General features: G+C 44.3%; 1 protein-coding gene across 1 annotated transcript in view; it reads left to right on the top strand.

Moving 5' to 3' along the window:
- ZNF608 (zinc finger protein 608) overlaps window positions 1–21,949 on the top strand; it is a 104,345-nt gene extending 82,396 nt beyond the window's left edge. Inside the window, exons 3-8 of the mRNA XM_089909243.1 lie at window positions 10,775–10,862; window positions 11,380–13,834; window positions 15,509–15,926; window positions 16,514–16,686; window positions 18,053–18,206; window positions 20,075–21,949. Of these exons, the coding sequence (XP_089765369.1) occupies window positions 10,775–10,862; window positions 11,380–13,834; window positions 15,509–15,926; window positions 16,514–16,686; window positions 18,053–18,206; window positions 20,075–20,160 (3,374 nt within the window). The 3' untranslated portion in view covers window positions 20,161–21,949. The remainder of the gene's footprint in view (window positions 1–10,774; window positions 10,863–11,379; window positions 13,835–15,508; window positions 15,927–16,513; window positions 16,687–18,052; window positions 18,207–20,074) is intronic.
- The last annotated feature ends 720 nt before the right edge of the window (window positions 21,950–22,669 follow it).

The raw sequence follows: 22,669 nt of genomic DNA, 5'->3' as shown, positions 1-22,669 counted from the left end.
CCCTGGAAGCAACACAGGAGGCCCTGCTTGCTGCTGGCTGTATTTCCCAGTGGGGGATCCTTAGTACGTTGGCATCTCCCTCCATTCTTCAGTGGGTGGACCTCAGTTACAGGAAGAGTCCAGAGGTGAGAAAGCCAGAGTTCATTTGCTGAGTGACTATTTTGTGTCCGTATCCCGTTAATTGCTTTCCACACATTACACCTTCTTTGATATTCATATTATTCCTACTCTGTAGATGGGGAAACTGAGGCTCTGAGAGGTGTAGTTCAGGACGAAGCAGCAACGAAGTGGGCTTTGAGCCTGGTGGGTCTGTCTCCGGAGCCATCTCTCTAGGCGTTTAGGCTGTTCCGTTCCATCCCCGGTCACTCTGAGTCCTTCTTCTTCCCTTGTCCAGTCCTTGAAGTAAAATAGACTGCAGACTGAGCTTGATTAGACTTAAGCCTTCAGTTTATTTATTTTTTTTCAATTACATTCTGAACCTGAGCCATAATTATGTGGCTTCACTTACCAGAGGGTGTGAATTACCTCCCGTGCTGCCTGCTGGCCATGGCCACCTCCAGGTGAGAGCAGGGAGGGTCCCCAGTGACAGAAACCTCACTTATCCCATTGCCTTAGGTTGCGAGGCTGGCTCTGGCTTCTCTGACGTCCGCGTTCCTCATTTCCTTTTTAGATGTGCAAAGACGGTGAGTCTTAGGGGACACACAAAATAACACCCCTTTGTGTGCCAGATACATCAGAGCCTTGCCGTTGACGTACACACACACACACACACACACACACACACACACGATTGAGAGAGGCAGTTCCTTGTTTTTCAGCTGCTGTTGTAAATTGCTATTTTAAATTTCAGCAAGTGGAATAATAGCAGAGTGATCATTTCCAGTAAATGCTGTTGGCCTTTGTAAAGAATGGCTTGTTCAGAGGTTTTATGATTTACGGGGACACAGCTGGTGGCCAGCAGAGCTGTAGGAATGTGTGCTCTCCTGGGCCCAGTAGAGCTGCAGATGAAAAGGGCCCAGAGCTGGCACAAAAGCAAATAAGCGCTCTGGCTTTAAATAAAGCATCATAATTTATATGAAGCCTGGCTCTTCAGTCCCAGGGAGATACATGCATCAGTAGCAGCTTTTTGATATGAGCATAATTGTCAGTTGGTTCCCACTGTCTCCTTGTATCTCAAGGACTGGGGATGGTAAGAAATTACTTTAAAAATGCAGTCCTAAAATCTCTAGTTGTGTTAACGCAGATTCTGACAAGCAATTCACTAGCATTTAAATCTGAAACTGCTAATCACCCACCGAGATTGATCTACAAGAGGTCTGTGAGGAAGACAGGTGATGAGAGGTATTGGGAGAACTGATGCCTTCGTAACCCTTTTCCGAGCCTACCCCCTTCCCCAAGTGTGTGAGGGTTTTCAGTCTTAGATTTTATTTCCTTTGCATCTTTCAGTTTCGTTCATCCCAGTGATTACTTTGCGTCCCCTCTTGCCCCGTCCTCTGCTGCTCCTGCCACGGGGGAGCATTGGGCATGAAACAGACTGCGGCCTGCAGCAGGCAACAAGGACAGGGCAGGTATCTGTTAAATGACCTTTCAAATTCATGGCTTCCTGCGCCTTCTTTCCTCCTTTTAGCCCTAAGAACACTCTCTTTTAGGGGCAGTGGTGTAGAGGGGAAGGTTCTGCCTTCAGTATAGTTTATTTGTGGCCTGGTTTTGCTGTTCTATTTACCTGTTTTTCAAGTTGCAGAAACAGCATTGTGGAGATCATGGATGCAGACGTTGTTAGCTGAAAAGATCCTGTAATTAATATTAAGTGCAGGAAACGACTGGGCCTGATGATTTGAAAGGCCTGCATTCTTCCAGTTGCTTATCTTCAGTGGCCTGCGAAGCTGCAAGTGGGAACGTAGAGAGGCTGTTTCCCTCTCCTCCTGGGGCATGCTGGCTGTGTGCTGTCTGCCCAGGGCCCCTAGCTGTCTCCTAAAATAACCCTGTTAAAGGAACGATGTGTTAGGAGGTAATAAAATAACAACCATATCGTTGTCATGGCTCATTGCAGGCCTACTTCAATAAATACTTATCAGAGACCTTTCCCAAACTTCGGAGTGCTTTTATTTAAAGGAAGAAAAAATGATCTCCCAACAAGCTAATAATTGAAGCTTGTGAGACTGGATTGGGACAGGGGAGTCCATTCTGTTACTGTTGGCATTGAACCCTCGTCTTCCCAGGGAGAAAGAGAAGGGGGCGGGGGGATGAGAAATCATTCTCCCACTCTAACGAGGAAGTTGTGCCTCCAAAAAGGAGAGGGCCCGAGAAAACTGCCAGCACTAGAAATCATTCATCTAAGTGCATCTGATTTCACATAAACTAATGCCTGCCTGCAGAGGAGGAGGAGAAAATTCAGGTTTAGAACTTTGCCCCGGAAACCAGAGTGGTGCTGTCGCTTATCAAGCCTCAAGGATACCTTACTGAGACTTTCAAAGACAAGAAATGAAACCTCTTTGTACAAATGTTTACGTGTGTACATATACTCTGCACGGGTACCTGTTCAGTTAATGCATTTAAATTGCTCCAAATGTCTGTCTCAGAGACTGTGTGTTTTCTGTTCTGTCTCTTCTCTCTCTCTCCCTCCTTCATCTTTTATCTTTTTACCTGTTGTGTTCTGTCTGGGCCCTGATGGATCACAATCTGAAAAGCATCTTCTTGGGAGCACAGGGGTGGGGGGGGGGAGTGAGGGGGCTTTGGACGCAGCCTGGCTATACCCCGAAATGTCTATAATGACACCTGTGAACTATGAAACTTGCTAAAACATAAGTACTGATTATTTAAAAGAAGTAAAGCATCTCTTAGTAAATATTATTTGAGCTCTAGTGATCGGTTTTGATTTTCTAAAAATTATATCTTGGGCTATCAAAGTTTTCACGAAGGCTGAAACTTGTGTAATTCTTGGTCAGTGAAAATACTGTCACCATCCACATATATGGTGCAGGCTCCCATGCAAATGTGTGGGACAGCATTTCTGTGTTCCCGGTGGTGCCTTACAGAAAGAGCCTTATTCCTGCTCCCCCTTTTTACCCACAAGACTTCTTCACAGGCCATTGTATTTTCTAGAAGAGGGGAAGGATAACGTTTCTAGGGAAGTGAGAAAAGAAAAGCAGCGAGAGCTTCATTGCACTGACCAGTCAACTGGGTATCGACCACCTGTCTTCACGGGAAAGAAATAGATGGCAGTGAATAAGAGAGAGTCTAGTTTTCCAAGAAGCTCAATGATTTTCCCAAATCAATACAGCTCATCAGGCCTCAGAACAAAGGCTGCGGGGGAGGTGACAGTGATGGAAGTGGCTTTCTGTTCTTTTGTGTATTAAACCATAAGACCCGTGGGGAAACAAGGTTTCTTTAGCCAAGTTTCCCCACCCCCTCTTCTAGGGCTTATTCGATGTATTTGTTGTCGGGGCGGGGAATCCTTTCAGGTTTTTTGTTTTGTTTTAAGATTTCCATAGATTCTATCCCGGTGATCAAATGTACTTTTGAAAGAGATAAGCACAGTCAAGTAAGAAAGAACATCATCTTTTAAAATGTAGATTACAACAGCCTTTTGCCATTGCTTTTTGGTATTGGTTTAACACATTTATTTGAATTAAGGTCTTACATTTTTTCTTGTTATTTATGGAAAGGCTTTAGACGAACCAGAAAGAAATGTCTCAGTGTTCAGATTAACCTCTGGCAAATAAAGAATCATAACTGTCCTCCCATAAACGGACCTTGTTCCTAATGTCCTGAAAATAACACCGAACCCTACTAGGAATGCTGAACTGTCATTGGAGAGGTTATAATTAACGTAGACAGCGTGGTGCCAGCATTTTCCAGCCGCCGACAGAGAACATCTATCTGAACCAGCAATTTTTAGCCCTTCATTCCTTTAATCTTTAAGCTCACTGTGCTTTCATAAAGCAGGACATTAACACCAGAGCAGTGCGTCTCTGGGGTTTATGACTGGGGTGGCGGCACACTAGGGCATAAAGTGTTCATTACACTTCCCCTTGTTAATACTGCCCTATCTCCCAACCCCATTGCCTACACTATTTGTTCAGATAAAGCCCACTGTTCAGGGTGACTAATCGCAGCACTGTGTTCCAGATGGTTTGATTACAGGATGTGGTTAAAGTGACTCTTCAAACATTCAGCCCAGCAGTAGAGCTCTTTTTTTTAAAAAAAATACTGCATTTTCTGGTCATGTCACAACACTTATTTTCCTGGTCCTCGTGCTCCATACGTCCTTGGCAGAGGTAATAGGAAGGTCCCTCTGTTCTTTGGCTGTCAGGTACTTCATTGGCAACCCAATTGTGAATTTAAAATTCCCCCCAATGATTATAAACTCAACTTTGTCCTTTGAAGAAAGACCTATCTGAAGGTTTGAAGCTATGAAGCCAGAAACATGAACAAGGGTACTAGACAAGACTCAGCTTTTTAAAAAGTACCAGTGTTGGGCACAACAGAATTTTAGAAGGAGGGAGTTCAGTACAGAGGAGTGGTGATAAATCCTACCTTGTACAATAGTCACATTGTATAAAAATAAGACAGTAATGTGATATCCTAAATACATGAACTTTATCCTGTACTCAGGAAATAGCATATTGTGACATTCCTATTGTCACTAATGTTTCTACTAGAAAAAAAAAATGGAAAAGAGGAAAGAAATGTGTACACTTAAAAAAAAAAAAAAGGATCGTGGCATAAATGGGTTCCATTTCGGTGTTACCGGAGTGAGGTTTCTGTTTACTGCACAAGTGCACACCCAGGCCATCCAGATGTGGCAGTGTGAATAAGAGGGTCAAAAAACGATGTCGGATTCCAAATTCGGCATTTGCAGTGCTTGGCGAAAGACTTCTGTCCCAGGGGTGAGGCACTTTAAAAACTCTGAAAGAGTCTGTAAACTCTACTATAAACAGAGTTAGGCTGATCCGCTGGGAAATCAGGCATTTGCCCAGTTCTTGAGGAAACATCTTCACAAATCCCAGAAACAGTAATTCATAAACCATATTTATAACATCTTCAAAGCGAAATCTCTCCATGGAGAATTCCTATCATCTTGAAGCTAGTGGGAGACGATGCTTATTGGAAAAGTATGGTAATCGTGAAAAGAAGACACTGGGTAGCATTCCCATCTCGATTTTCTTCAGTCATCATCTAGTAGCCCCTGGGAGTCGAATGAACTCCCTCCATGTGCTGGGCACTGTGCCGACAGGTACGGTAGGTGCAGACAGTGCTCATGTTTTCAAGGAGTGGAGTCAGGTTGGAAGAGACAGGCCTCTTGTGTATATGAGTGGAGTAAGGTTTTAAAGGGACCGTGTAGTTTAAGACAGTCTCCGCAGTGTTCAAACAGTAAGTTTATTCGCTGCTCACCTAATGGAGTGAATTCGGTCTTCCTGTTGGATGCGGGTTCTCCTTGTCATAGGGTCCCAGCTGAAGGAGGCTCTGCCATCTTCTGTGGCCTTCCGGGTTACTCTGGTCTCCATGCCAGCGAGCCAGGAAGGTGAAGAGGTCTGAGGCACATGCACAGGAGATTCTTCTGGGTCAGGCCTGGCAGTGGCACTTATCGGTTCACTTGCCTTTCATAGAACTGAGGGACAGGAGCACGTCTAACCGGTAGGGAGGAGGCTGAGAAAGTGTCAAGCTGTGGACTCAGAGGGAAACCATGGATTCTGGGGAGCATCCACTGGGGAGAGGACTTGGATGGAGCATAGTGGGGACTCAGGAGGGAGTGGCCGTTTTCTGGCGGTATGCATGGTCTGTGTGTCTGGAGAGGATTCATAGAAGAGAGAACGTTAGACTTGGTCTCTGCTTGGTCCTAATTCATTAGAAACCTGAACTTTCCTTGGGGATTTGGTCAAGTCCATCTTTAAAGGTTTTTTTTTCCCAGGGCAATTAAAAGTGTGATATCAAGAATGGTTGAAGAAACTTGTTTATGCTGGAAGGGAAAAAAGAGGGCAACTGGAGGCAAAGGGAATATCGACATGGTCATTGTCCTTGTGTGGGTGAAAGGCTGTCAAGTGGACTGTCTGTAGGGTATCAGAAGGCACAGCCAGGACCTAGGTGTTCAAAGACAGATTGTAGTTCAGAACCAGGGACTTTTTTTTTTTTTTTTTTTTTTTTTGCGGTACGTGGGCCTCTCACTGTTGTGTGGCCTCTCCCGTTGCGGAGCACAGGCTCCGGACGCGCAGGCTCAGCGGCCATGGCTCACGGGCCCAGCCGCTCCGCGGCATGAGGGATCTTCCCGGACCGGGGCACGAACCCGTGTCCCCTGCATCGGCAGGCGGACTCTCAACCACTGCGCCACCAGGGAAGCCCAGGGACAACTTTTTAACAAGATGACTGGAAAATATCAGGACAGTCCTGGGTCCTGGTGAGACACCGCCCTTCCCCCCCCATCTCCACCCCATCAGTGATGAAGTAGGCGGGAAAAGGGATACACAAATATGAGGGCCTTGCACTACCCATTGGCCTCTGTCTCATAGCTATTATATCCTTGTCTCCATCATGGTCCTCTCTCCCTTCAGTAGCTTGTGACCTACAGGTTTCTACTCTTATTATCAACTTTCCCTTCTATACCACTAGCTCAGATTCCCAAAGCACATCCTTGTTTAGTTACCTCTGCTTCAGTTGCCCATCACTGGAACAGTCAGAGGAGGCCAGGGTTAGGATAAGTGGTGTAGGAGCCTAGTCACCTGAGACTACCCTCTGAGCAGGGACTGTGGGCAGGGCGGTTACTATGAAAGTCACGTCCTGGGTCTAGTTTAATGAGATGGATTAAGGGGCCTACTCTCTCGTATGGGTAATATGCAAACCGTACTTCCACTTCTGGAATACGGGGTATCCCTATGTTCAGCTACAAATTTGCAGACCGTTAAAAGTATAGAGTTTGTATGGAGTTACAGGCAAAAAACATGGTTGATTCTGTAGCACCAGATAGGTTCCTAGTGTTGTATACCCTGTAGATGCACAATAAATGCTTAATGGGCTTGACCATCTCTCTGGGAACACTTAACTGCGAAGTATTGACAAGAGGAGATAAGAGAACACTGTGAATGTGGAATCCTTATGGGATCTCAGGACTCTTTTGGCTTTTATAGAGGTAAGGAAAGGGCTCAGGTTATAGAACACAGACCACCTTCTTACTAAGTGTCCAGTAGGTAATATGCTTTGTGGCGGCAGCAGCTTAGATTGTGTACCAGTATCTAAGACATACCCTTAATACAAAGAAGAAAACCCTGTGTGGGAAGCACACGCAAACCATCTGTTGCTCTCTTCAGCTTTAGTTTTACTTTATTGGTAATAATCTGAAGATATTTTTCAAATTTCAAGTGTTACAGGGCAGGCATTATTAGCATTTTGAGAAAGATGATGCCCAGTCTGTGGGTGGGAAGGGAAGATAATAAATCTGGTGGGATACCTGAGAAGATAAAGATGAAAAGGACTTGTACAGAGTGTCCCCCAGCACCTTGCAAATTGCCCAGATGTTTGAAGGAATAAGTGTGTAGTTAGAGAAATATTAACTCTTTTTGGAATGAATGTACATTTGTTTTTAGTTTATATACGATAAGTGAGAAAAGTAACCATGCCCAGGTTTATAAAATTCAAATTTGGGCTTCTGAAGGACTCATGTTCATGTTGGGCATTTATGCCTTTAAAAAAGTATAGTCTGCTTTATATGGCCATGGGTTACAAAGTGTTCAAGATGCTGTGACTCCAAAATGATAAGCCGTTTATATCTTTTAGAACTAAACATTACCTTTGTACTTGGCCCCTCACAATAGGATGTTGTCTAAACATAGACTTCCTGACAAAGAAACGGTACACTTTGTAGTTTATATGAGAAGCATTCCTTAAGCCTTCATTCCAATACAGAGCAGATTTGGCTGCGTAAACATGTGCGTGCGTGTATTCGCACGTGAATTCTAGGCAGACATAAATATTACGTGACATTGTGGACTGTGCATATAAAGAAAAATAGACCAAGCACACGTATTTAATTAAGAAACTGTTCAAAATCTTCCAGGGAGTAGAGCATTTATTTTGAACATTTTTTAAAATATAGAGGGATTCTAGGAAAATTAGGCTGACTTATTGAGGCCCTTTGAAGTTGAAAATAGACTTTTTTTTTTTTTTAAGAATGATAATGATTATAATACTGTCACTTGTACTTAGATAGATAGGAGTGTGGCTTCAAGAAATAGTGTCAGGCGATGGGAATAGTTTTGCAGTGTGGGAAGTTTCAACTTGTGTTTCTCCCATGTGACAGCTTCACCCGATAACCCCACCTAACCAACGATTAACTTTGTGTTGGGGTCCCGTCCTTCTCTCCGACCCCCACGTTTCCCTTTGTCCTGTTCCGAGACCAGGAATTTGATGCTGACGGTTGTGAGCCGGCTGGCGTGATGTGTGTGCGTGGAGCTGCGCAGTGTGGGTCGTGCTGGGAAAGCCAGCACGGTCACGCGGACAGTAGCCTTTCAACACACGGATCAGCCCGCGTTGATTTACGGAGCAGGGCAGCCCTCTGTCCCCAAGAGAGCCCCGGCTCAGGGAGCGCGCCCTCGCCTCGTGGCGAGCCCGCCACCGCGGCCGCCTCTTCCCCTGGCGATGCTCCTTTATCCCGGGCTGCTGCCTCGCTGGTCCGGGCGGCCGCCCTCGGCTCAGCCAATCAGACGCCGGCGTTCCCAGCAGGCGTCGGCCAATCCGCGGCCATCATTTGCTGGAAACGCGAAACCCTTTGGGGAAAAGCAATAACAAAAGCCTTTCACTGCAGACAAATGTTAAGTGTCTGTGCAGACTTTTCCTGTTTTTAATTTTATTACTGTAAGAATGGAGGGTTTGTTGTTTCTTTCATGTTTCCTTTCAAGCAGTTTTAATTATACATTTGTGCTACATCAGGGGACTCTGGAACGCGGTGTTTCAGCCCATTGCGTCTAAAGCTAAAATGCAGTACCCTTCTGGCACTACAGATAGATTCCTGCACTGTAAATATAGCTGACATGCTAAAGAATTTTAAGCAGCTGCAAAGGTCTTTGACACCACACACAGTGCCCCAGAGAGCAGGTGATGAGAAAACCAGCTCGTCTTCCCCTTCGCCTTGTCTCCCACCCCCTCCCTTTTCCTGAAGGGATGTGCTCATAAAGAATCCTTTCCTCCAATTGTTCCGTCTTGTGCACATTTTGACCAAATGCCTAATTACCATCGATTCTCATCTCAATAGGAATTTTTATACTCAATGGCTTTAATTTTTTTTTTCCCTGAAGGAATTACAATGGAGTCAACTATGATTTGAGGAAATGCTTGCTTTGCTTCGTGCTAACTCCCCCTCAACCCGCCCCCCCGCCCCCCACTGATATAGTGAGTTAAGTTCAGCTGTCACCTAAGTAATAGTAACACAGACCATATGGGAAACAATTTTTAAATCTCTTTTTGGGCCTTTTGAAAGAAATCCTTTCTTCCCCACTATTTGAGTCCCAACGATGCAAATATTTTACCTGCTGTTAAAGACATTCCCAAGGAAATGAGTCTTACCTTGTGAGGTGTCCCTTGCCACAAAGGAGTTCAGTACAGATTTTCTGCAGAATTCAAAACGACAGTGAGCAAGCGAGTAAACCAGCTAGAAATAGACTTTGAGTATTGCCCCTTGGTGTTTCCAAGAAAGAAGGGGGAGTGGTGCTTTATAGAAACTAAGACACACTTAAATACTTTATTTCTTTACCCTAATATTTTATGTATGTCTCAAAATCTAGGTCCTTTTACTGTATGCTTTAAAGGAGTGAGTTTAAAAAAATATGGCACTTGTCCTCTAGAGAAATAAAGAAGATGTTATATTTTGTTTCCCTGTGACATTTGGTATAACTAAGTGCACTTAAGTTTAGTAATTCACAGATGCAGTGCTGAATTAAATTGTCTGTCTGCAAAGCAGTTGGGAAAAGCAGAATGGCTTGCAGGAAACAAGCCTGTTGGTTTTGAGGTTGTGTTTTTTTTTTTTTTTTTTCCTAATCCTCTGTGGCAAATGCTTACTAAAGTTGATTCTAAAGATAACCCCAAGAGCAAACCTATTGTGCACATTTATTTTCTTAAGAGGGCTATTTTAGGAGTCCTTAATATGAAACAATACCAAACAGTGAAACAGATACCATACCAAGGCTGATTCTTGTCTCACAAAGCCAGAGAGGGGAGGATTAGGAAAGAGAAATCATAGCTGATTGTCTGCTATCTGAACTCCAAGCTCCGGCTTTCCCCCCTTCTAGACCTATTTTTGTGCATGCGCATCATTTTTTTCCTAAATAAAAATCACCGTTATTTTATATTGCTGAATTGGAAGCAAAACCGATCCCTTTCAGTCACCTTCTGGTTTAAGCACTGGTAACTGGGGCTTAGTTTTTGTTGGCTGCTTGCCAAACGAAAGCAATTATGTGTAATAATAGAAAAATTAAGAGGTGAGTGTTGCTGTTTTACAGCAGGACATGGCAAAAACCATTTCCTTCTGTCAGCAGTATCTTGATTACACTCTCACACGCAGCCCTTACCCTTTTGTACCACGCGCGTATGCTCGTGAACACACACACATGATTTCCTGTGGGTTTTTGCTTGAGGTCACTGAAACCAGAAAGAGGAAGAATGCAAACCACAGCTTTTGAAAGCAAATGAGAATGGAGCTTTGCTGGTAAAAAGAACAGTAATAATAAATGAACTGGAAATAGGGTAATTTGTGCTAACCTTGGTCCATCTTCATTCCCCACTCCTGCAGGTGTCCTAGTGGTCAATGTCACGTGGAGGAACAAAACTTATGTAGGGACCTTATTGGACTGCACCAAGCACGACTGGGCCCCTCCCAGGTAGGCATGGAGCCTTTGATTTCAGGCTCTGTTTTCCTCTCCTCCTTCCTCTTCTTCCCCTCTCCTTCCCCCATCCTCTCTTTGCAAGGAGACTACAGAGAGAGATTAATAATACATAAAAGTCAGTTTGTAATTGAAACCAGGCAAAAGAGCAATGAGCAATTCAGGGTTGAATACAGTAAAATGCAGATGCTGGGTTGCTTTTTTGTAGGGAGATCACTACTTCCTGCCCCTTCTCTTTCTCCTTTGTTTTCTTTTTCTCAATATGGGAATTTGAACTGGATTGGAAACTTAGCTACCCGAGCTGGTTTTCTGAGGAAGAACATAGGCCATTAGGTAGCCTGTTCTTTCTCAGGTGTTGAAATTGTCAGTGGAAGAATTGGGTGACTTTTCTTTATCTGGACCCAGCCCTCAAGCTGCTGGGGTGTTGCCTGCTCTTTGCTGCATTGCGTGCCTTGTGATTTCACTTGGCTCCTTTGGGGATGCTCGTTTTGACATCTGTTACTTGCTTCCCTAGGTTCTGCGAGTCACCGACCAGCGACCTGGAGATGAGAGGGGGCCGGGGCCGAGGGAAAAGAGCGAGGTCTACCGCAGCTGCCCCGGGCTCGGAGGCCAGCTTCACAGAGTCCAGAGGGCTGCAGAACAAGAACAGAGGGGGGGCCAATGGGAAAGGGAGGCGGGGCAGCCTCAATGCCAGCGGGCGAAGGACACCCCCGAATTGTGCTGCCGAGGACATCAAAGCCAGCCCCTCCTCCACCAACAAAAGGAAAAACAAGCCTCCGATGGAGCTAGACCTGAACTCCAGCTCCGAGGACAGTAAGCCCGGGAAGCGTGTCCGCACAAATTCGAGAAGCACTCCCACCACCCCTCAAGGGAAACCAGAGACGACTTTTTTGGACCAGGGCTGCTCTTCTCCGGTGTTGATTGATTGTCCGCACCCAAACTGCAACAAAAAGTACAAGCACATCAACGGCCTCAGGTACCACCAGGCTCATGCCCACTTAGACCCAGAGAACAAGCTGGAGTTCGAACCGGACAGCGAGGGCAAGATCTCGGACTGTGAGGAGGCCTTGAGCAACGTGGCGCTGGAATGCAGCGAGCCAAGCACAAGTGTATCGACTTACGAGCAGGTGAAGGCGCCGGTGTCCCCTGGCTCGGGGAACGCCCCCGGAACCCCCAAGGGGAAGAGAGAGCTGATGAGCAATGGCCCGGGCTCTGTTATCGGATCGAAGCCTGGGAAGAATTCCGGCAAAAAGAAGGGCCTCAACAGTGACCTCAACAACCTTCCGGTCATCTCCAACATGACGGCCACCGTAGACAGCTGCTCGGTAGCAGACGGCAGTTTGGCTGCCGAAATGCCCAAACTGGAAGCAGAAGGCTTAATCGACAAGAAAAATTTGGGAGAGAAAGAAAAGGGCAAAAAAGCCAACAGTTGCAAAATGGACAAAAACCTCTCTAAGCTTAAAAGTGCCCGGCCCATTGCCCCCGCTCCGGCCCCAACGCCGCCACAGCTAATCGCTATTCCCACAGCAGCCTTTACGGGCACCACCACGGGGACCATACCCGGACTGCCCTCCCTCACAACCACGGCGGTCCAGGCCACACCAAAGAGTCCTCCGTTAAAGCCCATTCAGCCAAAGCCCACGATTATGGGGGAGCCCGTCACCGTGAACCCAGCTCTCGTGTCGCTCAAAGACAAAAAGAAAAAGGAGAAGCGGAAGCTGAAGGACAAAGAAGGGAAAGAGATGGGGAGCCCGAAAACGGATGCGAAGCTGGGCAAACTAGAGGACGCCAAGGGGGCTGGCAGAGATGTGTCCGGGCATTTTTTAAAGGACCACCTCAACAAGAATGAAGGGCTGGCGAACGGACTGTCCGAGTCGCAAGAGAGTCGGATGGCCAGTATCAAAGCCGAGGCTGATAAGGTTTACACTTTCACCGACAACGCTCCCAGCCCTTCCATCGGGAGTGCCTCGAGGATGGAGTGTAGCGCTTTGGTGAATGGGCAGGCGCCCGTGGCCCCGCTGCACGTGCTGACACAGAATGGGGCCGAGAGTTCCGCAGCCAAGACGAGCAGCCCTGCCTACTCGGACATCTCTGATGCTGCCGATGACGGTGGTTCTGACAGCAGGTCGGAGGGCGTGAGGTCAAAGGCCAGTTCCCCGTCAGATATCCTTTCCAGTAAGGACGGTGTTGTAAAAGGGCATTCTTCAACGACAGCACAATCATCTCAGATGAAAGAGTCCCACTCTCCCTATTACCATGGCTACGATCCTTATTATTCTCCGAGTTACATGCACCCTGGGCAGGTCGGTGCCCCTGTAGCTGGGAACGGCGGGAGTGCGCAGGGAATGAAGATCAAGAAGGAGTCTGAGGAAGACGCAGATAAGAAAGACAAGGCAGAGCAGCTCGAGGCCAAGAAAGTGGACCATAATTCTGCATCCTTACAGCCTCAGCACCAATCGGTGATCACGCAGAGACACCCGGCCCTGGCTCAGTCACTGTATTATGGCCAATATGCCTACGGGCTCTATATGGACCAGAAATCTCTGATGGCCACCAGCCCTGCCTATAGACAGCAGTATGAGAAGTACTATGAGGACCAGAGGCTGGCAGAGCAGAAAATGGCCCAAACTGGGAGAGGAGACTGTGAAAGGAAAAATGAGCTCCCCTTGAAAGAGCTGGGCAAAGAGGACAGTAAACAGAAAAACATGCCATCGGCCACAATCTCAAAAGCTCCCTCTACTCCGGAGCCTAACAAAAACCATTCTAAACTAGGGCCGTCAGTGCCTAATAAATCTGAGGAGACAGGTAAATCACAGCTTCTCTCCAATCACCAGCAGCAGCTTCAGGCCGACAGCTTCAAAGCTAAGCAGATGGAAAACCACCAGCTTATTAAGGAAGCTGTAGAAATGAAATCTGTCATGGACTCTATGAAGCAGACAGGTGTAGACCCAACCTCGAGATTTAAACAAGTAAGATTGTGGAGTGTGGTCCCCACAGGGAGAGAGCAGTCTGAGACTTGTACGTGGCTGGGCTTGATCTGGTTAAGAGTTCTTCACAGGAAATCCACCCAAGGGCTCCTTAGGCTGGATTCCTCTTCTCCTGAGAAATATTTTAAATGAATTCTCGGGAGTTCTTGTGTACCTCTGAAATGTACATTGCTCACTGTTTCCTTGTCATGTTGTGTAGTGAAAAGAACCTTGGCCATGTGCTTTGCAGACTCATGTTCCCTGCCATTAACTAACTGACTCTGACGAGGTCCCTTAACTTCTTTCTGAGTCCAGAGTGAGGGAATTCTACCCCATAGTGGCTGAGTTCTCGTCTAACTCTGAGATTCTGAGTCTGAGCACTCAAACAATTTGTTCTTTTACATTTTCAAATTCATTTTGGCATCTTCTGGGCATATGAAGATGGGGACCTTAAGTTCACATTTCCCACTCATCTTTTTAATGAAACTCGGGGTGTCTTGAGGTGCCTAGAGTTCCGTTTTACGTTCTACATTAAGGACCCCAGAGCAGAGCTCAGAGCTTCTCGCTTGTGAGGAGAGCGGGGAGTCTGGGCGGATGGGCCTCAGGCAGTCACCCCAGAGCCCCCCTGGTCAGCCAGTCTGAGGTTAAATGTGACAACACCTGAAAATCGGTCACCATGAAACCACACATGTGCCAGCACTTTCTGTCACAATTCAGATGTCCTGACTCAGCTGCAGTCCCACGAGTATGAATTCTGGTATTTCCCAACATCCCAGCCCCCACTGAGAGGGAGGGGGGCTTAGAGGTCCCTGGTGAATCAGAGCAACAGAATCCTTTCTTCATGCTCATTTCTGTCCCAGAGTTGGGCCTTAACCTCAGATACCCAGTGGGTTTATATCATGAATGGCATGGGCAGGTCACAAAGGCCATTTAAGGACCCTCAGTTTCCCCATTTCCGGAGGCTCGAATCAAGCTGTGACTTCACAGGGCTGCATTAGAACTATACAATTTGGGAGATTTATGGATGCCTTTGTTTCCTGGTAGAAAAGCCATAATGTGTCCTGTTAATTTTTAATTTTGTTTTGATTGAGACGTTAGCACATAATGAGACGTGATGCAGTTATAGTAAGCCTCAGCTGCAGTAGGTGGAGAAAATGTATTAGGAAACCAAGAGTTTTCCCCTCGAAATGATGTAAATTGATATAATAATTACTTAAACTGTAGTAAAACTTACTTAGTAAGTAAAACATTGTTATCAGCTTGAGTTTTCTGAATTCTTTTTACCTGTGTGAGATGTTAAAAGGAAAACGAGGTTAGATTAAATATGTCTGAGGATGTTACCTAATGTTAAGAATTGACCTTAACAGCCCAGCTCTGAATTCCAGCGGAGCTAAGTTTTGAAGCTCAGCTCCATGAACTGGGCAGCGGTGTGACCCTGATATTACTTGAGCTTGAAAAACTTAGCTTTTGTCTTCTGTAAAAGGGATTATTCATGATGCCTACCTCAGACATTATTCCTCTGTAAGAGGAGGCGGTAAAGCTCATTGCACAGTGCGAGCATATAAATAAATGTTCACTTAGAAGTAATAGTAATCGTGCTGTCATGGTGATGAATGAATTTTTCTTGAAAATTGAAATTTTGAAACAAGTCTTTTTCTTTTTTTCTTCCAAAATCAGGATCCAGATTCAAGGACATGGCATCATTATGTATACCAACCCAAATACCTAGACCCGCAAAAGTCAGAAGAACTTGATAGAGAAAAGAAACTAAAAGAGGATAGTCCCAGGAAAACCCCCAACAAAGAGGGTGGTGTGCCCAGCCTTCCCGTATCATTAACGAGCATCAAAGAGGAGCCCAAAGAGGCCAAGCGTCCTGATTCTCAATCCTTGGATGAGAGCAAGCTGAAAAACGATGATCGCAAGACTCCCGTGAACTGGAAGGACTCTCGGGGAGCCAGAGTGGCCGTCTCCTCCCCCATGAGTCAGCATCAGTCCTACATACAGTACTTGCATGCTTACCCTTACCCGCAGATGTATGACCCCAGCCACCCTGCATACCGGGCTGTTTCTCCCGTCCTAATGCACAGTTACCCTGGTACGTGTCACGGGTTCTCACTGTATTGGAGGGAAGAGGCTGTGTTCAAATACTAGCTCTTTTAAAACTCAGGATGAATTAGATGCTTCAAGAGTGACCTTTGTTTGGCTTGTATTTAATGCTACTTAAAGAAGTCCCAAAGATGAAATGGATTTCATGGAAGATTTTTCATTTTTTAGACAAAATGTCAAGAGTCCTGAGCTCTAGTTTCCATAGGCTCTGATGGTCTGCTGCAGCCATTAGACTGACAGATACTTTATGGCCTAGGAAAATATTCTGAGCACTTACTGTCATAATCATAACAGTTACTATTCCTTGGAGTTAAACGGACACATAAACATATGAAATGGCTGGAAGCTCATTTCTTTTTAGAAACCTCTGATCATCAGGATGAATTAACTGGGAGAAGAGAATCGGAGAACCTAGATACGGTTTAACGATGACGTAGCCCATTCTTAATGCAATATTCCCTACTTTAAGATCTCCGACTCTTGTCCCAAATTCATGTCATCCAAATGGTTTTTGTTTTTTGTTTTTTTTTAAGATGTTGTCTGTAACTTGATGTGGCATTTGTTGTGTATCTGCAGGGGCCTATCTCTCGCCAGGATTTCATTACCCTGTTTACGGGAAGATGTCAGGGAGAGAAGAGGCAGAGAAGGTCAATACCAGCCCTAGCATCACCACGAAAACAACCACTGAATCAAAAGCACTGGATTTGCTCCACCAGCACGCCAGCCAGTACCGCAGCAAGTCTCCCGCTGTATGCCTCCTTTTGTCATCACTAACAAGTACTATGTTTCAGGGGGAGAAAAGCAGACAAGCTAGAGAACAGTCTTGAAATATAAATGGTTTTGGAACTCAGCTGTGATTTCAGGGTGCTGTTTTAGTCTAATATGGAAAGAATGGCATGTTCAAAAATAAGATGCTTTCATACATGGGGGAAAAATTGTGAAAGCGTGTAAGGTAGCAGCAGTCTTTTCTGTTGGAAAATCTATACCTTGCTTACCCAGGAGGATGCTTGTTAGCCGGACATTTAAATTCATAGGAACCAACCTTGGGCGCGAAATATTTGTGTTGCACTCGTGTGCCAGAGTGAGTCACTTGGCTAAGGAGTGGTGGCTGTCTCTGTTCTGCTCTGACCTTGACTCCTCCACACATCCCTGTAACTCTGCGGAAGTGATTCAGACGTGTGTCTTTGTGAAAGACGGCTCCACTCCCACGCACCCACCTCCCCCAGAAAAGTGCAATTGCTAGTCCTAGAGGCTGTTGGGAAGAGAGAAAATACAAAGGATGTGGTAGTTCTTGCCTAGAAAAGAGAAGTTCGGAATAAATTAAAATATGGGCATTGTAATGTGTGTCTGAGTGTGCCTACCTGAGACTCTGTAAAGAAACCGGGAAAGATGATTCATGACTCCTTTCCTAAGAGTACTCCTTCTAGTGCGAAGATTGTTTTCAAGTAAGAAAAAGAACTTTAGCGAAAGAGTGGTTAAGTTCTAGTGGGTAAAAATGTCTCGGAAACCCAAGATCCTTAACCAAAGTATGATTTGGGAGAACTGGAGCTTGTCTGAGTGTTCAGAGATTGAGAGATTTTGGAATACTTCTGGAGGCGTAGGGCAATGATTTGCTTTGCTTGATATTAACATATAATATTAGGATGTATGTTCTCAATGGAGGTAAGTATAAAGATAGGCTTAAAATTGTGAGATATATTCCCCTCGCAAATTGTAATTAATATAGAAGAGTAATCAGAAAACTTGACCTTAAAGAAATCTCTACAACTCCTTCTTCTCCTGATCCCCATGTGCAAGTTGTTTCTAGGAAAAAATTGGGTCGATTCTAAACCTGCAATTATGAGTGAGATGAGAGAGGTCCTCTTATTTCAATCATTTGAGGAAAACATTGATGCTGCTTTGGCAGGGAGCAGTACTTTAGTGTTGGCTCAATTCCAGTTGAAACTAGTGCATGTCTTTTGAAATGATCTTCCATTAATAAAGAATTTTAAGTGTCTGTGTATTTACTTTTTAATCGTTAGCACCTGTTGCCAAAGGGAGCAAGGTGGTTTCCCACGCTCCTCCAGATTGTTGTTCAGAGGATTAAGGGGGGAATCTCTCTCTTTTCTGTTGCAGCCTGTGGAAAAGGCTTCAGCTGAGCGAGAGCGGGAAGCGGAGAGGGAGAGGGACCGCCACTCCCCCTTCGGCCAGCGGCACCTGCATACACACCACCACACCCATGTGGGCATGGGGTACCCACTCATCCCTGGGCAATACGACCCTTTCCAAGGTCAGCAGCTCTGTCTTACTTGTGCCTCTGTTCATCCTGCTTTGGAAAACCGTTGCCAAAACTGCCTTCCTTGTCTTCAAATGAAAAGGTTGAGCTTTGAGTGAATTAACTCTGGGGAGGGTTTTGAAGACTTCTTTCCTGGTATTTCCTTGGGACACAACTAAGGCTATTCCCACATCTCTGTGTTCTGTTAGGAAGTGAAATGGCTACCACTTAATAATTGTCACTTGTTGACGTTATCGGTGGTGGCCAGTGTCTGGGGCACTGAATATGACAATCAGAAGATCAGATAGCTGCTGCGGGGAAATTGTGGCAGACAGGGAGGGTTGGTGGGAGGCTTTGGTGAAACGACTAGCCCTGATCTCTGCAGGCCTTGAAATTGCTCTTTTTCCCGTGGAAGTAATGGGAGTCATGTAATCAAGCTCAACATTTTTTATAACCTAATCCAGGGACTCTTCCAGCCCTTCGCTCCTGGGACTCTTTCAGTAAAGAGGAGAAACATTTTTAAAGAGTCACAGCAACTGACGTGAGGAACCTTCAGTTTGTGATGTTTTAGTTGAGCATTCGTCCTAGCTCTGTCACCTCATGGCAGGGGCGGGGGAGTGGCACCGTCTTTACCAGCAGATCACTTGCTAGGATCTTGCTGTCTTAGCGTTGGCTGTCATAACAAAATACCACAGTTTTTATGGCTTTAAACAACAGAAATGTATTTCTGTTCATAGTTCTGGAGGCTTATAGTCTGAGATCAGGATGCCAGCATGGTTGGTTTCTGGTGAGAGCTCTCCTCCCAGCTTGTGGATGGATGCCGTCTTGCTGTGTGCTCCTGTGACCTCTTTGTGAATGGGGAGAGCTGGGGGGCCGGGGCGGGGAAGAGAGTTACTCTCTCGTATCTCTTCTTATAGGGACACTAATCCTGTTGGTTCAGGGCCCTACCTATAGGACCTCATTTAACCTTAATTACCTCCTTATAGGTCCTATCTCCAAACACAGTCACATTGGGGGGGGTTAAGGCATCCACACAGGAATTTTGGAAGGACACAATTTGGTCTGCAGTGCTTGCCAAGTTGCCTCTTACTCTGCTGTCTGAAAACAATAATAACAAACAATAATAGGTTTGAAGGTACTTCCAAAAGTAGGAAGCGCTATCCCCACGTGAAGGGGTCATTTTAATTTATTCAGCTCATGTTACTTGGTGTCAAATAGTGGTGTTAAAAGAGACCATAGAGGACATAGAAGGAGAGAGTCATCTTCCCGAAGTTTACATTTGTTTCCTCTATTTTTTTCCGGGATGGTTTTCTAAAGAATTTTCTGTTAGGCAACTTCTTGCCATTTGGAGCTATTACATTCTCTTACTGCTCCCTTTCTCTTGCAGGGTAAAAGTTAAGACTATTTCTAAGTTCAATTCAGTGATTCCATGTACCTTATGGGATACATTGGTGTTCAATCACTGGGGAAAACGTTAAAGTGGTAAAAGTTATTATGAAAGTATTGTATTCTAAGCAAATAGAGTGTCGCTTCTATAATTCACTGTGACTTTTGATTCCTGTTGTTACCTGGTACCTGTCATTCCTCCTGAGCTTCCTATTCAGGAATGCGTGCAAACCATTTAGCACCACGCAGAGCCAGAGAGATGGAATGCTGTATTCACTTTGAATAGCTATTAAGAAAACCGCCGAGTATTCAATGAAGGGGTGGGTACTGGTTAGACCGAGCAGTTTGTAGTCTGTCCTCGATGCATGAAACATTTCATGTGTGTGTGTTGAAAGGACAGATGGCTACTCACGGGGTCTGCAGCCTTTCACCATTGGGCCTGCATCTACTTTTACATTTCTGAAAGTCACAGAAACCCTGCATTTTTTCCCCATTAGGCTTGACCTCTGCTGCCCTCGTTGCCTCTCAGCAGGTGGCTGCCCAGGCATCTGCATCAGGAATGTTTCCTGCACAAAGAAGGTAAAGAGCCTCTATGTTTTGAATCAGTTTTCTAGGTAGAGACATCTTAATGGTGGGAGGAAGCAAGTGTAGTCTTTTTAGACCAAACACTTAGCTCCTAAGGGTTTGATATTGGATTGAATGTGCGTATTTTACCACTATGCTTCACATGCAACTTCTATTCCATTCTTATAGCTGTAATGTACGTTAGTGATGAACTGACCTGTGTCTTAAACGGTTGAAACTTTCTTAGGTTGTCTTCACTGCTTTGTTAAAATAATTCACCATGACTCCCTTTGTTTTATTATGTTTAAAAATGAAGTTGCAAATGGAGGAATGTATTTCCATAGTGCTAAAGGTAATGTTTGTTCTTTGATATTTTCAATTACCCCTCAAGTTGTGTTAAAAAGGAAAATAATTTATTTTTCACGTTGTCTGTCATTACCCTTGTGTTCATTCACTTTCTATGGAATTGAGTTCCATTGATTGAATAGAATTAAAATGCCTGTTGGTCTTACAGTTTTCATATTTTCAGTGTTAAATGTGGATGGAACCGCTCTGCTAAGGTTTTCTTTTCTCTTGCAGAGAATAACAAGATTGGAAATGTACGTTGTCATGTGACTGGATCACATGGGGAAGCGCTTTATACAGACATCAGTTCCATGGTGTTAATTTGAAATGCCTTAATGGCAGGCAAAAACCAGTCATTTCATTTTTGTAAATTACAGATTTTATCAGAGAGTAACAAATGTTGCTGTAATTAAACTTCTGTTTTATATATATATATATACGTATACATATATGTATATACACACACGCACACGCACACACACACACACATATATATTCTATACTTTTTGTATCAGTAACCAGGCTCGCACACACAGGGTCTGCTGCCGGGTCGCAAACTGCTCAGTAAAGGAGATAAAAGATGTGCTTGTCAAATTGAGAAGTGTTAGCCACGGAAGGCTGCTTACTTTCTTTTCCTTTTGCTTTTCAATTGTAAATAAATAATGTTATGTATCAGTGTGCCTGAACCTTGCGTATCCTTCATATATTTCCCGTAAGCCCCTCAGAAAGGCTAACTGTGATGACGACACTTGGGTACAATTTAGATGTCTGTTTGGTGGCTCCTGTTAAGATGCATCAGTGTAAAATGTTCCTGTAGTCACTGTTTGTACTTGTGTATTGTGGAAAAAATACTTTTGGAAGGCATGGGGTTGCCAGTACCACAAAAACTGTGTTGTATATAATGTAAAGATTAAAACGGGGAAATAATGAGCATCTGTGAATAATGAGGTGTCATTTTTGATAATCTTGAATGGCAAATAACCCAATAGCCTGCATACCAGAGACATCTGTGATTGTTCTATTACTTGAATAGTCCTGCAGTCCTTTTTTTTTTTTTTTTTTTTTTTAATGTTTACAATTATCCAGTTTTAGAAGAGAGAGACTTTAACGCCATTGCCTGGTTACTTGTTTTATGCTGTAATCTAGTTTATTTTATGTAAAATGTATATTGAATGCTTTCCTTTTTTATACCTGCCTTAAATAATTTGGCAATCAGAATTAAAAAGGTTTTTTTTTTTTTTTAATATATATAATGGCTTCTTGTCTGTCTCATGTTATTTCTAGCTGGCTGATAGTATTTCTAATTCCCAAAGAAAGGTTCCTTAATATTATGAATGTCCATTGCATAAGATACAGTACAGAAATACTGACTTTTCTTATATGACACCCAGGTTTAACAACCAAATAAGTGGATTGAATCCAGCGGATATATGTATCTTTATTGGGTATTTACTCAAATACAGAGTATAATATCACTACAAATTGATGCATACAGGTTTCTGTGGTATGGAATGATATTCCAAAGATGTCAGGCTTGTGACGTGTGGACAGTAGGTAAAATGTGTGAAAACTTGACTTGTCATTAAATTGTTTTACTAGCATATGTTATGCCGAACATACAGAATTAACTGCTTTCTCACTTTTTTTCCTTTTCCTTGCTTCCCTTTTTCCCTCCCTTTCTCCCTCCTTCCCAGCAAGTACTTTCTGAGCACCTACTTTATCCCAGGCACTGTACATGTGCTGGGATATAGCCATGAACAAAGCAGACAAAAATTCCTGTCCTCATAGAGTTTGCATTTTCTAGTAGGTGGGGTAAGCATAATAAAATATGTAAGTACTATGTGGAGTATGTTAGATGGTTGATAAATGCCCTGGTGAAAAATAAAGTCTGGGAGTGGGCATGAGGGATGTGTGGGTGTTTGTAACTATTGGGTTGGCCAAAAGGTTCATTCGGTTTTTTCCTGTAAGATGGCTCTAGTAAGTAGCTCTTAGTTGTCTTTAACTTCATTCGAAACAGTTTTGTTAGATTGTATTGTGACAGCTGTCATATTAGCGTGCATTAAAAAAAAAACTTATCAAACCTGGTGAATTTTTGTGTAGCCATTTTAATATTGAAGATGGAAGAAAAACAACATTTTCGGCATATTATGCTTTATTATTTCAAGAAAGGTAAAAAACACAAC

Source organism: Delphinapterus leucas, chromosome 3, assembly GCF_059928025.1.
Source record: "Delphinapterus leucas isolate spDelLeu-1000000601 "Yukka" chromosome 3, BTC_Dleu_Yukka2, whole genome shotgun sequence".
NCBI lineage: Eukaryota > Metazoa > Chordata > Mammalia > Artiodactyla > Monodontidae > Delphinapterus > Delphinapterus leucas.
The sequence above is the reverse complement of the archived record's forward strand: the minus strand, read 5'-3'. Positions and strand labels throughout refer to the sequence as shown.